The following is a 15988-nucleotide window of genomic DNA, read 5'->3' as shown; positions in this document are numbered from 1 at the left end:
TCCCGCGCCTGGGGAGGCTGAGGTGAGTGGATTGCGTGAGCCCGCGGGTTCGAGACCTGCCTGGGCAACTTGGTGAGACCTCATCTCTACAGTAAATTAAAAAAAATTAGCCGGGCGTGGTAGTGCGCGCCTGTAATTCCGGCTACTCGGAAGGCTGAGGCGGAAGGATCGCCGGAGCCCAGTGGGTCGAGGTTGCGGTGGCTGGGAGCGGCCACTGCACTCCAGTCTGGGTGACAGAGTGAGACTCCAACTCCAAAAAAAATAAAACAAAATAAAAATTAAAAAAGCTAACAATAAAACGAAATTGAATTCTAAACCCTTTTTATTACCTTAAATTAAATTTCTCCCCAGCACAGATACCATCTACTGCACATCAAACATTTTATTTCTTACGGTTTCTCTCCTGCCAACTAGAGTGGTTCCTGGCACAGAAGCTCAAATAAAATGCATAGAAGGTTTCATTCTTCACTGTCTTTGTTGTGAAATCTACAGTCATGTCTCATTTCTAAGGACTAGCCGTTATCATACACAGTGTATTTAACAGGTTTCGCCCCTTCTTGCCAGTCAAGAAATCTCAAAGTTCTCAAAGTTCCCTTTACCTGCTCAAACATAAATGCAAACTCCACACTGTCTTTTGGCACGTTGTCTGTGTCGAGGAAGCAGTAAAGCTTGAAGTAGAATTTCCATGGCAGGTCCCCTGCCTCTGACGTGGCAGCCAGCCTAGAGGCAGAAGTCAAGAGAGACTCAGAAAGCAAAGTCAGAGACAAGTGGTCAGTGACCCGCAGGAGCTGACTTTCTACGCTTATTCTCTCTAAGGACAAAGATATTCTCACCAGGCTTAGATAACAGTGTGTGGAGATGGAAAAGAGAAGGAACCAGAGCCAGAGGGAGGCTTATCAGAGTGCCTTAATAGTTTTAACTAACCAGAGGTAAAAAACACGCTTTCATCCTGGTATCTCTTTAAGAAAACAAACAAGCAGCCTTCAGTTAAACTGTGCTAACAAGTATCTTCTGAGGGCCCCAGTCTAATCAGTACTAGCTAAGCATTACACTAAATACATAGAAAGAAGAGAAATCAAGGCTATTTCTTTACTTCCTTTACTAAGCCTCGAATAAATAACAGTAACATTTATAAAAATGGATACGAATATTTTTCTATGGGAGCTGTGTTTATTCTGAACAAGAATATCTTTCGTGCTGTTCGGGGGATATGAAGTCACAGATCAAATATTGTAGGTACAATTTGTGTTGCAGATATAAAGCGTGGTTGTAAGAGTTTATAAGTTGGCTTGAGTCTATCAGTCTAATTTCAAAGCTAGCTGGGTGCAGTGGTTCATGCCTATAATTTCAGCACTTTGGAAGGCTGAGGTGGGAAGATTGCTTGAGTCCAGGGGTTCGAGACCAGCCTGGGCAACACAGTAAAACCTCACCTTACAAAATTAAAAGAAAAATTAGCCAGGTGTGGTTGTGCATGGCTGTAGTCCCATCTACTTGGGAGGCTGATACAGGAGGACCCGCCTGAGCCCAGGAAGTTGAGGCTGTGGTGAGCTAAGATCGTGCCACTGTACTCCAGCCTGGGTGACAGAGTATAACCCTGACTCAAAAAAAAAAAAAAATTCCAAGATGGAGCACATGAGAGGACTGAGAGAAAGTATAAGACCACTGATGAATTAAATCATACAAAAGGACTAGCTGGCAGAAACAGATGAAAATTAAATATGCTCCAACCCAGGTGAAGTAACACTAACTCCAAAACACCACAATGCTAAATAGAAAACGGACATTCAGATCCTCACATTTTGCTCTTAATTTCTCTTATTTGTTCTCCTGGGACTTTCGGGAAAAGGAACTTACTTCTCAAACTTTGCTAAGACGTCAGCCACGACGGTCCGGCTTTCAATGGCCTTGTCGACGTGCCCATTGTACTCAAACAGGGCGAACATGTTCCTGCTGTCCTCCATGGCGAGGCCTCGGATCAGCTTCTCCACCACCTGAGAAGACACGTCAGGACTTCAGCTCCACAGGCTGCGGTCCCACCACGAGGTTCTAGAACATGCCGTCACCTGAGGGGGCTACTGGCACAAGCAAGCCTCCAGGTAGCCTCCCCAAGCTGTCAGACGTGTGGCCATCCTAGACTCTCAGAGGCACTGTTTTTCCCTTGTTCCCTTGAAGTTAGTTTTACCTCTTTCTTGATGAAAAGAGCCCAAGGTGTTTGCCCATCAGCAGGGGCAGGTGCTGGGATCGTTTCTTATAAACCCATCTCAGCAGGGAGAGTGGGTGAAAAGCTGAAGTCTTGTCTACATGAACTCCAAGAAACAGTAGTGGCTTCAGACAATGTCTTTTCTACACAGGAAGTCCTTCTGGCGGGGGAGGAGTATTGTACTACATTTTTAGCCAACTGGTTTTAAAATAATAAGATTAAATATTTATTTATTTATTTATTTATCTTTTGAGTTGGAGTCTCACCCTGTCACCCAGACTGGAGTGCAGCGGCCACTCCCGGCCACCGCAGCCTCGACCTGCTGGGCTCTGGCGATCCCTCCACCTCAGCCTTCCAAGTAGCCGGAATTATAGGCATGCGCTATGACGCCCGGCTGATTTTTTGATTTATTGTAGAGATGAGGTCTTGCTGCCCAGGCGGGTCAAGATTAAATTTTTAAAGAAGGCCGGGCTCAGTGACTCAGCCTGTCATCCCATCACTCTGGGAGGCCGAGGAGAGTAGACTGCCTGAGCCTGCGGGTTTGAGTCCAGCCTAGGCAACTTGTCCAAGACCCCGTCTCTACAATAAATCAAGAAATTAGCCGGGCGTGGTAGTGTGTGCTTATAGTTCTGACTACTTGGAAGGCTGAGGCGGAAGGAGTGCTGGAGCCCAGCAGGTCGACGCCGGAGTGGCCGTGGGCATGCCACTATATTCCAGCCTGGGCGACAGAGTGAGACTACAACTCAAAAAAAAAAAAGCCGGGCTCGGTGGCTCAGCCTGTAATCCCACGCCTTTGGGAGGCTGAGGTAAGTGGATTGCCTGAGCTCGCAGGTTCGAGACCTGCCTGGGCAACTTGGCGAGACCTCATCTCTACAATTAAAAAAAAAAAAATCAGCCGGGCGTGGTAGCGCGCGCCTGTAATTCCGGCTACTTGGAAGGTTGAGGCGGAAGGATCGCCAGAGCCCAGCAGGTCGAGGCTGTGGTGGCCAGGAGCAGCCACTGCACTCCAGTCTGGGTGACAAAGTGAGACTCCAACTCAAAAAAAAAAAAAAAGTACCCTAGTGGCTCAAGTCTGCAATCACAGCACTTTGGGGAGGCTGAGGCAGGAAGGCTCCTTCAAGAGTTTGAGACCAGTCTGGGCAATTTAGCGTGACCTGATCTCACCAAAAAAAAAAAAAAATAGCCAGGCATGGTGGTGAGTACCTGTAAGTCCCAGCTATTTGGCTAAGGCTGAGGCAGAAGGATCACCTGAGCTCAGGAGATCAAGGCTGTGGTGAGCTGTGATCGTGCCATCACACTCCATCCTGGGCAACAGTTACAGACACCGACTTAAAAAAATTCAAAAAAAAAAAGTGCTCCTCTCGATATTCATGTGGCAAAAGAAACACTTTGTTGTAGAAGCAATAAATTAACCCTCATCCTAGTGGGTAAACCTGAGTTGGGTCTGCCAGCTTTTCTAGATATCCAGAGGCTGATCAGGTTAGCAAGATGATGTTTCAGATATACCAAGACAAGTTTAACTTTGTATCCTCTCATCATAATAAATATTTTAACCTCGGTATTCATGTGGTTGGGCTGCGGGTTTCATGCATTTCCTTGTTTACTGAGCAGCTGTGCATGACAGCGGGTTTAAAAACGCACAGCAGCCCCCACTCGGGCACGGACCCGCCGAGCAGATGAGAAGCCACAGCCTCGCCCCCTCACCTCCCCAGCCGTGGTGTGAGAGGTGACGGTGATCTTGCAGGAGCCTCCACCGTGGCAGTACACCGTGGATGTCATCTCCTGCCTGTGGATGAGGGCTTCGATTTCGTCTCGCGAAGGCACAAACTCTCTGCATTTGGTTTTCTTAAGAGATTCGTAAATGAAGAGGGCGTACTTTTCCATCTCGGTGCCTGGAAACTGCTCCCGTATCCTAGGAGACAAACACTCACTGTTGACTGCTGGATTGAGAAAGGCTGGCTGTGGAGTTGTGTCAAGGTTCTGCAGACCAACAACTCTGAATGCTGCCCCCCACCCCCCTCGGTGGTGAACGACACACAAGCTCCAGCGACTTCCTGGCAAGGGCCAAGTGCATTCTGGGCAGGTTCAGTTGAAATACACACACACACACACACACACACACACGCACGTGCGCACACACACAACAGCCAGGCACAGTGGCTCATGCGTGTAATCCCAGAACTTTGGGAGTTCGAGACCATCCTGGGCAACAAAGCAAGAACTAGTCTCTACAAAAAATTTAAAAATTGGTTGGGCGTGGTCCCAGCTCCGAGCTACTTGGGAGGCTGAAGCAGAGGACTCGCTTGAATCCAGGAAGTCAAGGCCTGCAATGAGCCGTGACAGTGCCATTGCACTCCAGCCTGGGTGACAGAGAGAGACCATGAGCCAAAAAAATAAAATAAAAATGTTGGAAAGAGCCATGCTTCACGGTATCGTATGAAAACTGTTTTCCATAGCTAATTGTAATCTCAATCAGACCTTTTCTACCTGCTTCATCTGGAACAAATATCCAACTTGGGGTTTTTTTTCCCTATTTATAGATAGTGGTCATCAAGTATGTCCAGCATCCTAAGCATTAGGACACTGCACAGAAAGAGATTTGGTCCCTGAAAGAACAACTCTGTGTGAATTAAAAAGAAAAAAAGGTGTGCGTTCTGTAAGCTGGCTCAGGTGATATAAGAGTCAGGCCCCGAGGCTGCTGCCTCCACGAAGTGTCATCCATCCAAGACCCTCTTCATCTGAACGGGGACCCACTGTACCACCCTGCCCCCCCCTTTCATGTTTTACCTTTTTTCTTTGAGTCGGGGGTCTCACTCTGTTGCCCAGGCTGGAGTGTCGTGGTCACGCCACGACAATCATGGTTCACAGCAGCCTCAACTTCCTGGGCTCAGACAATCCTTCCACCTCAGCCTCCTGAGTAGCTGGGACTAACACCACACTCAGCTAATTTTTTGTAGACATGAGGTCTCATGATGTTGCCCAGGCTGGTATCAAACTCCTAGACGCAAACCATCCTCCCACCTCGGCCTCTCCAAGGGCCAGAGTTACAGGCGGGAGCCACCACGCCCGGCCTGTGCTTTACCTTTTCAGGTGGAACTTGAGGTACTTGAGAATCCCTCGACTCGGCAGGAAAGTGCAGCTCAGGCATGTCAGGATCTGCCAGCTGTACAGGTTGCCCACGCTGCCAGGGTGGGGTACCTTGTTGGTCTGCTTGATGAGCTGGCAGTACAGCTCGTCCCGCAGAGGCCGGAGGTCATGGCCGGTCTGCAGGATGCCCTGGATGATTGGAATCGGGTCCGACATGGACTCCAGCTGCTGGAGGGAGTTGAAGATCTTGATGGCTTCATCCTGGAGGGTTGTGTAGCCTTTGTCTTTCAGCACTAGGGCAAGCAGAGCAAACACAGAAATCATGGGAGAGGCCTGTGGGAGGTGTGAACGGAGCAGTAGACGTGAGAAAGAAAGAAATGGGGACAAGCAGAGACTTCAGGATGCAGGGCCCACCATACTTCCTATCCATCCATAGAGATGAGGTCTCGCTAGGTTGCCCAGGCTTCACTTGAGCGCTTGGGCTCAAGAGATTCTCTTGCCTCGGCCGCCCGAAGTGCTGGGACTACAGGTGTGAGTCACCGGGTCCGGCCCAGCCGCCACATTTGGAAAGCAGTATGGTTTAGGATCTGCTTTTCTGGTATATTAAAGTTCACGGGAAAAGCTGACATTTCCCAACTCCCTTTCCAGTTTTTTATTTTACGACAATAATCAGTCCTTGCATTACCACACCCACACTGTCAAATCCCTGCTTCAGAAATGGATGTGAATATATTTCACCGTCCCCTCCCGTTTATGATAAAGATATGATAAAGAGGGTCTTTGAGTTCAATCAAATGCTACTGTGTTAGAGTTAAGTGTTAACAGGGAAAGCAAAAGCGCGGTCTCTGAAGCATTGGGATAGAACTCTGGACTTACAGTTGAGGTTTATGTCCCCGTAGGGAAGGGGCAGGAGCGGGGAGTGCAGGGGGTGATGGGTGTATCGCAGGATGGGGTTCCGCTTATAAATCTGCTCTACCACGTCCGAGTTCAGGCAGTTCTCCTTGAAAACAGAGGAGCCATGGCAAGAGAGAAAGAGAACTCATGGTAAAAAACATATGCCTAAGCCAACAGAACCAACGTCGTTTTCCTACATAGAAACCTTCTTCGGAAGTCTCAAATATCGGGCCCGGGTATGGTGGCTCACACTTGTAATCCCAGAACTCTAGGAGGCTGAGGCAGGAGAAGTGCTTGAGGCCAGGAGTTCAACATCAGCCTGAGCAACATAGCAAGACTTCGCTTCTACAAAAAATAAAATTAGTTGGGTATGGTGGCGCATCCCTGTACTCGGGAGGCTGAGGAGCGAGGACTGCCAGAGCCCAAGAGGTCAAGGTTGTGGTGAGCTGTGACTGTGCCACTATACTCCAGTCTGAACAGAGTAAGACCCCAATTCCAAAATAAAATAAAATTTCAATAAGTCTCAAATATTAGTGGTGGAAATCCAGTATTGATAATTTCACGCATGAAGACACAATCTGTGTTTGAAGATAAACCACAAAAATGTTAGGGGGACCCAGAAAAAAGCAAAAGGTATTTATAAAAAATTGTGTAATTTATTTTCACATGTTTAAACTTCAGTCACCTTCAAAGCATTTTCTGTTTGATGCAATAAACCTATTGAGCTGCCTTTTTCCACTGCTCAAAACAGTTCTCAAACTCATCAATTTTGATGCCTTTTAGTGCTTCTGCTGTTTTTCATTTCACCTCTTCCATATCGGCAAAACGTTTCCCTTTGAGGAAAAGTCCAGGGAAACAAAAATAAGTTGCTAGGGATGACATTGGGTGAATTAGGATAGTAGGGCACAGGGGGCATGCCATTTTTTGATCAAAAACCGCTGAACACTCAGCGAGGTGTGGGCAGGTGCACTTGTAAATCACACATCATGAAATGAGCAAATGCATTTAAAGAATCTCCAAAAAAAGATTCACTGAAGCCAAGTGCAGCCTCTCACAACAACACTGGCTGGTATACCAAAGCTTATGAATTCCCACAACACTTACCTAGCAAGAAAAGCCTGTACTACAAGGGGCATGCCATTCAAAAAATAATTCCGGGTTTTTTTGGGTCCCCCCCTTCATATTCTTTTTACCACTCAGTCTGTTTCATGTGTCTACATTTTCCCATGTTATTTAAACATTTTCCCCCTGGAGATTATATATACCTAAAAAATTAATTTACACTTCTTTTGATAAGAATTTAGCCATCAATCATGTAAAAATCATGTTATTTTAATCTGTAGTTCATTTTTTAAAAATATATTTTATTAGTTCTTTAATTATTTTTTGTATTCTCTCTCTACCTAAAAACTACATGTTAAAAATGTTCATCCACATGCCCGCCTGTCCTTCCATCCAATTTAAGAGGTCCTGTCATAGAATTTCATCGTGTATTTATGTTCCTGAAATGTTCATCTGGAATACGAAAAAGCCAGTTACTTTTAGAACTTTAAATAAACAGAAAGTTTGAAAGTGTGGCAATGAGTCATTCTATCATGGTAATTTCATTTCTACTATAAAACTTTTTTTTAATAACACTCACTCAAAAGTTCCCCCAGTTTTTTAAATTACTTGAAATTTTTTTACAAAGATTTATTTAAGGTAACTCGACTTATTTCTTAAGCAGCGTGGTTTCATACTGGAAAAATTCTACTTACTCTTTTAATATTTGAATTTATTTATTTATTCTTTTTTTCCCCACTAATGTTTGAATTTAAATCAATTAGAGAATATAAAAACAGGTAAGACACAGCTTTGAAGAGAAAATCTGGCCGAGAGGTGATTTTTTAAAAAACTCCTTTCTCAAAAGAAACTTCAAAAAAATATTTTTTTTAAGGCTAAACATGAAATCATGTGTAACCCAGCATCCCAGGTTTCACAGAATGCTTTGGAGTGTGGGAGAACTGGCCTGCTGAAATGTGGCTCCAGATACCCCAGAAAACACGTCCCCTGGGAACCGACACATTAGGCTTCTCCCACCTCCACCAAGAGCAGGGCTGCCTCTTGGATCCAATGAGCTCTTTCCTTTGCGGTTCATCAGTACAACACCTACCTCGCCACCATTCTAGCACCTTCGCTGTCACAGCCCCAGCTCTGTCCTTTACCCTGGGGATCTACCTGCAGGATTAACTTGAGGAGACAGCAGTCAAAAAGATTCCCTTGGCCTGGTTCTACACCAGGGACTGACCTGCAGTGTGAGCAACACAACCAAAGTATTCTGCGTCTTCATTTCCTTTTTTTTGAGTTGGAGTCTCACTCTGTCGCCCAGACTAGAGTGCAGTGGCCACTCCCGGCCACCGCAGCCTCGACCTGCTGGGCTCCGGCGATCCTTCCACCTCAGCCTTCCAAGTAGCTGGAACCATAGGTGTGTGCTACCACGCCCGGCTAATTTTTTGATTTATTGTAGAGATGAGGTCTCGCCAAGTTGCCCAGGAGGGTCTCGAACCTGCGGGCTCAGGCAATCCACTCACCTCAGCCTCCCAAAGCATGGGATTACAGGCTGAGCCACCGCGCCTGGCTGCGTCTCCATTTCCATTGCTGGAAAATGAGGGCATAATCCTGGCTCTGGCTGCTACGGAATCATTTGTTTATTCATTGAACATACATTTACCGAGTCACCAAACTGTATAAACAAGATATTACAACTTAGCACAATCAATATTCATCTAGAGACTTGGGAGCTTCTGGGAGTTTGGGATTATAGGGATGCTGAGAATTCTAGACCAATCTGGGCCCTTTGTGAATTCACTCATGTGGTCTAGAGACACTACAGTGAGAGTGGAACTAATGTGTTACTCCTAGACGGTCCTTACCTGGGGCAGAGGTGGAACCTGTGGTAAGGCCAGGTGTCCTCAACACAGTTCACCACGTCCCCATGAGCAGGGAGTCCTGCAGCCCAAACTGCAGACCACTGTCCTTCTGCCAACAGAGCCCAACAGGTGGGGCTGCCTCAGTGGCAAGAGTTAATACCTCCCTGAGACAAAAACACTTTTAGTGTAAAATTTCGCCTAAAACCTCACATTTAGATTCCTAAAAGCCAGGCACTCAAACACAAACTCAACTAGGCACGGTTTGTGATTAAAGAATAAGAACTGAGCCTGCATAAGGCTGAGGTCTTGATGCCCCGAGGGCAGACTCTGTGGCCAGCTCCATCCTACCTTGATGTCTTGAATCAGCTGCTGGGTAGGGGTGTCAATGGGGGCCTTGGTGTCCGTCACATTCTGAATGGCACTGGACCAGCGGGTAGCCTCGTTGAGCAGTTTGGTATACAGCCGGTAGCAGTGCTTGCGGCCGTACACGGTGACGTTCCAGTAGCCTGTAATGGTGGTGGCACACACGTCAGCGCAGACCTCGGGAACGGAGGTGACCTGGTATCAGAGGCTCAGAAGCTCAGCTGCATTGAAAGCCTATATCGTCTCTGACCCTGGTCCCTTTACATTCATTATTCAATTCAATCAACACTTGCTGGATTCCTACAGGCATCGTTTCTGCACAAAGTATGGTATCCAGTAATAAAGAAAAAACACTGCTGGGCATGGTGGCTCACGCCTATAATCCCAGCACTTTGGGGAGGCCGAGATGAGAGCATTGCCTGCGCCCGCAGGTTTGCGACCAGCCTGGGCAACTTGGTGAGACCTCGCCTTTACAGTAAATTAAAAAAATTAGCTGGGTGTGGTGGCATGTGCCTGTAATTCCAGTTACTTGGAAGGCTGAGGCGGAAGGATTGCCTGAACCCAGCAGGTAAAGGATGCGGTGGCCATGAGTATGCCACTGCACTCCAGCCTGGGAGACAGAGTGAAACGCAACTAAAAAAAAGAAAAAACACTATCCTTGTTATCAGATGACAAGCAAACAGCTGATCCCAAGCAAAATATAATACTAATAAAAGAAATTTTTTTTAAAAAAGAAAAATGCTGTAAACGAAAGGTGAGACGAACATAACAATAAACCAGAGTTAAACACATAAAGAGAAATTGTAACAAAGCTCTGAAAGAAAGAAGGGCCATAAGCTGAAGTTCCTTTCTGGGCACTGAACAAGAACCAGAACTTTCCCTCAAATTTCTTTTCTTTTTTTCTTTGAGTCAAAGTCTCACTGTGTCACCCAGGCCAGAGTGCAAGGGCTGGAGGCAGTGGTACAATCATGGCTCACCTCAACCTGGAACTTCTGGGCTCAGGTGATCCTTCTGACTCAGCCTCCTGAGTATCTGTGACTACAGTACACACTGCCATGCTCAGCTCATTTTTCGTAGAGATGAGGTCTCACTATGTTGCCCAGGCTGGTCTTGAACTCCTGGGCTCAAGCGACCCTCCTGCCTTGGCCTCCCGAAGTGCTGGGATTACAGGCATGAGCCACATCACACCGTGCCCGGCTTTTCCCCTCAGATTTCTGACTTTCCTTCTTACTTTCTGTTTCTTCCCTTCCTTTCCTCAGCCTCTCCTCCCTTCCAAAGAAAACACTTGTGCTAAGCAGTATGTGTGTTCAGAGACAAGTAGTATGAACCATCATCCAAACCTGACACAATTGGAGCAATTGTGTTTAAAAAAAAAAAAAAAGCACAATGGCTGGGCACAGTGACTCAAGCCTGTAATCCCAGCACCTTGGGAGGCTGAGGTGAGAGTACTTCCTGAATGCATGGGTTCGAGATCAGCCTGGGCAACTTGGTGAGACCTCGTCTCTACAATAAATCAAAAAATTAGCTGGGCATGGTGGCACATTTCTGTGGTTCCAGCTACTTGGAAGGCTGAGGTGGAAGGATCGCCTGAGCCCAGCGGTTTGAGGCTGCGGTGGCTGGGAGCGTGACTGTGCCACTGCACTCCAGCCTGGGTGACAGAGTGAGACTCCGACACACACACACAAAAAAGCACAAAATCACAATTAGCAACAAAAATCAAAATAAATGATCCTCTAGAAACACTTCTCTAATACCACAAATTAAAACAAAAACACTCTTAGCTCACATGTCTGCTAGTCGGCCAAGTTCACTGACAGGATTTACCTCTTATAGGTCGCATAAGACCCAAAAGGTACAATGGTGAAAAAGACAAAAACACAAGCATATGAAAACAAAGCTTCTTGTAAGATGACCTGCACCTGTTTCCATTTTCTTGTCCTTATAAGACCTTATAACTCCATAGATCAGGACCTCTTTAGTATAGGTTAAACACTAAGGGGTCCATACACCTGCTCCTAGGCAGCCTCAGAAGAGAAATCAACAAGAAATGAGCTTCTTTTGGGGGGACAGGAAGGACACACTCTAGGTGGGAATCTCCTATCTTTGCTTGGAGCCAGCCTGAACCTTTTCAGATTTGATGCTTAGCATTCCAGGCCCCCTTGGCCCTGGGCTCATGGCCTGGTTTGGTTACCTGTCTCTTTGAATATCTTCTCATCCGGGGGGACGACAGAACAGAGGCTGTTGAGGACCAGGGTGCCCAGCTTTAGGGCGTTCTTCTCGGAGCTCTTGTAGTAATCCAGGGAATTGTGGGTGAGCACGAACCACCGCTTCTTCAGTTTCAGCGACGACATCTTCGGACTGTTCTTCACTTCTTTGTGCAACCACCCTGGAAGGGGAGATTCAAGTGTCCATGAAAAACTAGGACGAGAAGCCCTGAAAACACCACAATCATTTGCGTCATGCTTACAGACGGGTTGTCTTTCTCCTAGGTGCTGGAAAAAGGGCAGGATCATTTAAAAAAATCTGATTATTTTTTAAAAAAACATCAAGCGTCAACATGACTTTAAAAAGCTGCTCAGAATGAAAATGCAGCAGATGTCTATGCAGACGAAAAGGGAGTCTGTGAAAAAGACGGGAGGTGGGGGGTGGGGTAGGAAGGTAGTCACCTCTCACGATGAACTCCTGGCCCTCCACACGGGTGTCGCCCTTCGACCGCTGAAGCAGCGTTATCCAGTGGTGCATCTCCTCGGGCGTGTCGGCGTTGCAGTGCAGCACCCGGTTGGCTGTGATGATCACGAACGAATTGGGTCTGAGAGACAAGGTGAGAAGGAAGCAAAGCCTCTTAGCGCCACTGTCAGCATCGCCTCTGTTGAGACGGAGCCTAAATGCCTTTTTCCTGGCATATGGGTCACGGGGACACATGCAGCCGGCTGTTTGCATTTTACAGGAAGGCAGATCTTGCTCATTTCTGCAGGGTTTCATTTATGCACCATTAACCTTTAAACTTGGAGCAACACATTCATCCCGAAGGTCCTGGAAGGGAAAACATTCCTCCATGCCAAAGTTTCCAGATGAAACTCAGTTCCGGGAAGGCTAAATAAGGTGACTGTGAGAGAAAAAATGTTTTTGAAGCCTCTCCAAAGTCAATTTCTTCCTGCCCTGGGTAATATTTCTGTGGGTCGGGAATGAAATGTCAGACGCCAGTAACAGAGGCGGATCGGTACATAGGTACACGTGGAATATCTTAAACATTCAATCACTCCTGGTACACAAAGTCACCTGGGTTCGCATTTTCAAAACCATCTGGCCAGGGCGCGTTTCCCAGTCGCGGATCACGTGATCATGGAAATGTACTTCTCCCTCACCTCTTTCTCGTGGGCAATGCCCCAAGCCTCGCGGAGGCCCTTGCTAATACAAATTTGCCTATCTGATCACTTAGGCTAGGGAAAGCGAAGTCTTCCTTGCAAGCCTTCAAATGTTCACTGTAGGTCAGTGCTACAGAAGTTCAAGGACAAGAAGATTAACTGAGTGGTAGCAGCAGGGAATGCTACGCAGAAAGATTGGACTTGAGGTGCCCCTTAAACTTTGAAAGAAAAAAATGATTTTTCTACAGTTGGGAAGGGAAAAAAGTAGGGCAGTTGAGGAAGAGAGGAAAGCCTGAACAATGATGCAATATTGTAAATACAGAGCATGCCCAGGTCCAGCCTGGAGGAGTGAAGGTGTCTGGGAGAAAAAGGATGTCGAGAAGGCAAGGTAGGCACTTCCACACCTGAATAAGAAGAATCTCAGTTTTGATTACTGACATAACATACATGTGGTGAAGATTCTCAAGCCAGGTATATACGATGGTGCAGGCGGACCACTAAAAACAGAGGGTCCATGGTTCAGAAGATCCTTTGTCAAATGTAGGGTGATGGAGATGCCAGGACCCTAATTCTGTTGAGTGGGTGCCATTTTTTGTTGTCAATGTTTTTTATTTATTAAGAGACAGCTCTGTTGCCCAGGTTGGAGTGCAGTGGTGCAAACACAGCTCACTGCAGCCTTGAACTCCCGGGTTCAAGCGATCCTCCTGCCTCAGCTTTCTGAGTGGCTGGGACTACAGGCATGGATCACCATGCCTGGCTAATTTTTGAGTAGAGATGGGGGTCTCACTATGTTGCCCAGGTTGGTCTTGAACTCCTGGTCTCAAGTGTTCCTCCTGCCTCAGCCTCCCTAAATGCTGGGATTATCGGCCTTAGCCACAGTTTCTGGCCGTGTTGTCAATGTGAATGCATTCAGATTCACTTCCTAGCTATCTTACTGAGTGCAGAAGTCCATTCTGATTCTTACTCTGGTCCTGGAGCGACTTTTCTTTTCTTTTTTTGAGTTGGAGTCTCACTCTGTCGCCCAGACTGGTGTGCAGTGGCCGCTCCCGGCCACCGCAGCCTCGACCTGCTGGGCTCCGGCGATCCTTCCGCCTCAGCCTTCCAAGTAAATGGAACTACAGGCGCGTGTTACCATGCCTGGCTAATTTTTTGATTTATTGTAGAGATGAGGTCTCGCCAAGTTGCCCAGGCGGGTCTTGAACCCGCGGGCTCAGGCAATCCACTCACCTCAGCCTCCCAAAGCACGGGATTACAGGCTGAGCCACCGAGCCCGGCTGCGACTTTTCTTAAAGACAGCTGCAAGCCAGAAACAGAATTTCCAAGCAGTAAAGAGAAACAGAGATGATAAACACAAAGCTCACGGGTGACAAAGACTCCTAAGGCCATCTCCGAAGAGGGTTGATCTTAAGAGAACAAAACCAAAAAACCATGGTATTTTTAGACAGGGGTCCCCAGTTCTCAGGCTGTGGATCAGTACCGGTCCACGACCAGTTAGGAACCAGGCCACACAGCAGGAGATAAGTGGCAGGTGGGCGGAGCACCACCTTCTGCCAGATAAGTGGCAGCATTTGAACTGCACATGTGTGGGATCTATGTTGCACATTCCTTATGAGAGTCTAATAATGCCTGATGACCGCCCCCCCCCCACCCCCTTCCCAGGTCCATGGAAAAATTGTCTTCCACAAAACCAGTTCTGATGCCAAAAAGTTTGGGGACCGCTGTTTTAAGGGCACAGAGAAAGTAGACATGTCAAGAAAAATAAATGTGGTCTGATTTATTCATACTTTATAGCAACATCACCATCAACATTCTTTTCAAGTTCATTATTAAACGCAGAAAAGGTATCCTCCCCTAGCTTGGAATGCAATTTTCCTAACAGCCATTTTCTTCCTGTATGAATCCCAAGTTTATCCCTGCATCACAACGAAAAATGTTCCTCTTATGGTTATTTAAAAAAATTGTCTAAATTGGTTTTCCACTGTTTTCCCCAGCACTCCAAAGATTCTCAGAGAAAGAAACTTCCGGATGGGGTAAAACGGCACCAAGAAGGAAGGCTTTGGACTGCCGGGGTTGACAAGGTAGAAACACACAGCTTGCTGTGATTTCATGGCCTGATAAAGCAGAAACCCGGCAGCAGAGGCCAGTGGGCACGTGCAAGAAATTCATGGCTTTTATTAAGAGCCACATTGGAGTTTACCTGTCAGGGCTGTCCGAGGCGCACACAGAATCGATCAGCCCCACATCCAAAGTGCCCTGGAAAGGAACAAAAAGAATGAGAGAACCACTAACGTGGGTGCACATGAGCATAATATCCCTAGTTTTCAACTCCTAGGCACACAGAAAAGGCTCCTTTTTTATTTAACTGCAAATTAATTACCTAAGAAAGGCCCCCTTTGTTTAGTGAGTACAAAAAGCCTCTAGACAGGGCAGAATCTACAGTCTATTTATGTAGAAAAAAAAAAGGATCAATTACTCATTTCCTCTTGTTCTTAAAATATGTTCAGTGAAGAACGTTTATGAACTTCCCTCAACGGCGCAAATTGTCTGATTTATATTATGCCTCTTCACTAAATTTTATACTTATTCTGTTAAGAAACTGTATTTGAAGTTTTTCCTATGAGGAATTAAAAAACTACTTCTAAAATAGAACTTTATAACTTTGGATATGTGTTCTGGGGTAGAGGAGAGAAAGATTACAATTTAGAATTCACCAAGTTCTTTGAAGAAAGAGTGCAGTGTGCTTCCATGACTCCATAAAAATGAGGAGTTTCCTTGTTTTGGTTTGTTTAAAGGCTTGAGGTCAGAGAACTGGAATGCCCTACTACTTAGAACGTTCTCTAACTTACTGTTGTTATGCATAATTTTTTTAACCCACATGGTCCTGTTTTACTCAATTATTATTATTTTTGAGTCGGAGTCTCACTCTGCCACCCAGGCTGAAGTGCTGTGGTACGCTCACAGCCACCGCAGCTTCAACCTGCTGGGCTCAGGTGAGTCTTCCACCTAGGCCTTTCAGTGGCTGGAACCATGGGCACGCACCCCCATGCCCAGCTAACTATTTGACTTATTGTAGAGATGAGACCAAGTTGCCCAGGTTGGCCTCGAACCTCTGGGCTCAGGCAGTCCTCTGGCCTCAGCTTCCCAAAGTGCTGGGATTACAGGTGTGAGCC

The 15988-nt window shown here is 46.6% G+C and overlaps 1 protein-coding gene across 1 annotated transcript in view; it reads right to left on the bottom strand.

Moving 5' to 3' along the window:
- Positions 1–15988, bottom strand: part of MYO10 (myosin X) — a 288302-nt gene that overhangs the window by 8614 nt on the left and 263700 nt on the right. The window contains 9 exon segments of the mRNA XM_008066889.1: positions 600–720; positions 1855–1991; positions 3905–4112; positions 5283–5580; positions 6164–6287; positions 9439–9596; positions 11645–11839; positions 12120–12262; positions 15016–15071. Coding sequence (XP_008065080.1) covers positions 600–720; positions 1855–1991; positions 3905–4112; positions 5283–5580; positions 6164–6287; positions 9439–9596; positions 11645–11839; positions 12120–12262; positions 15016–15071 — 1440 coding nt within the window.

Source organism: Carlito syrichta, unplaced genomic scaffold (genome assembly GCF_000164805.1).
Source record: "Carlito syrichta isolate Samal-C Ts95f unplaced genomic scaffold, Tarsius_syrichta-2.0.1 Scaffold309189, whole genome shotgun sequence".
Lineage (NCBI taxonomy): Eukaryota > Metazoa > Chordata > Mammalia > Primates > Tarsiidae > Carlito > Carlito syrichta.
This window is presented reverse-complemented; position numbering and strand designations above follow the sequence as displayed.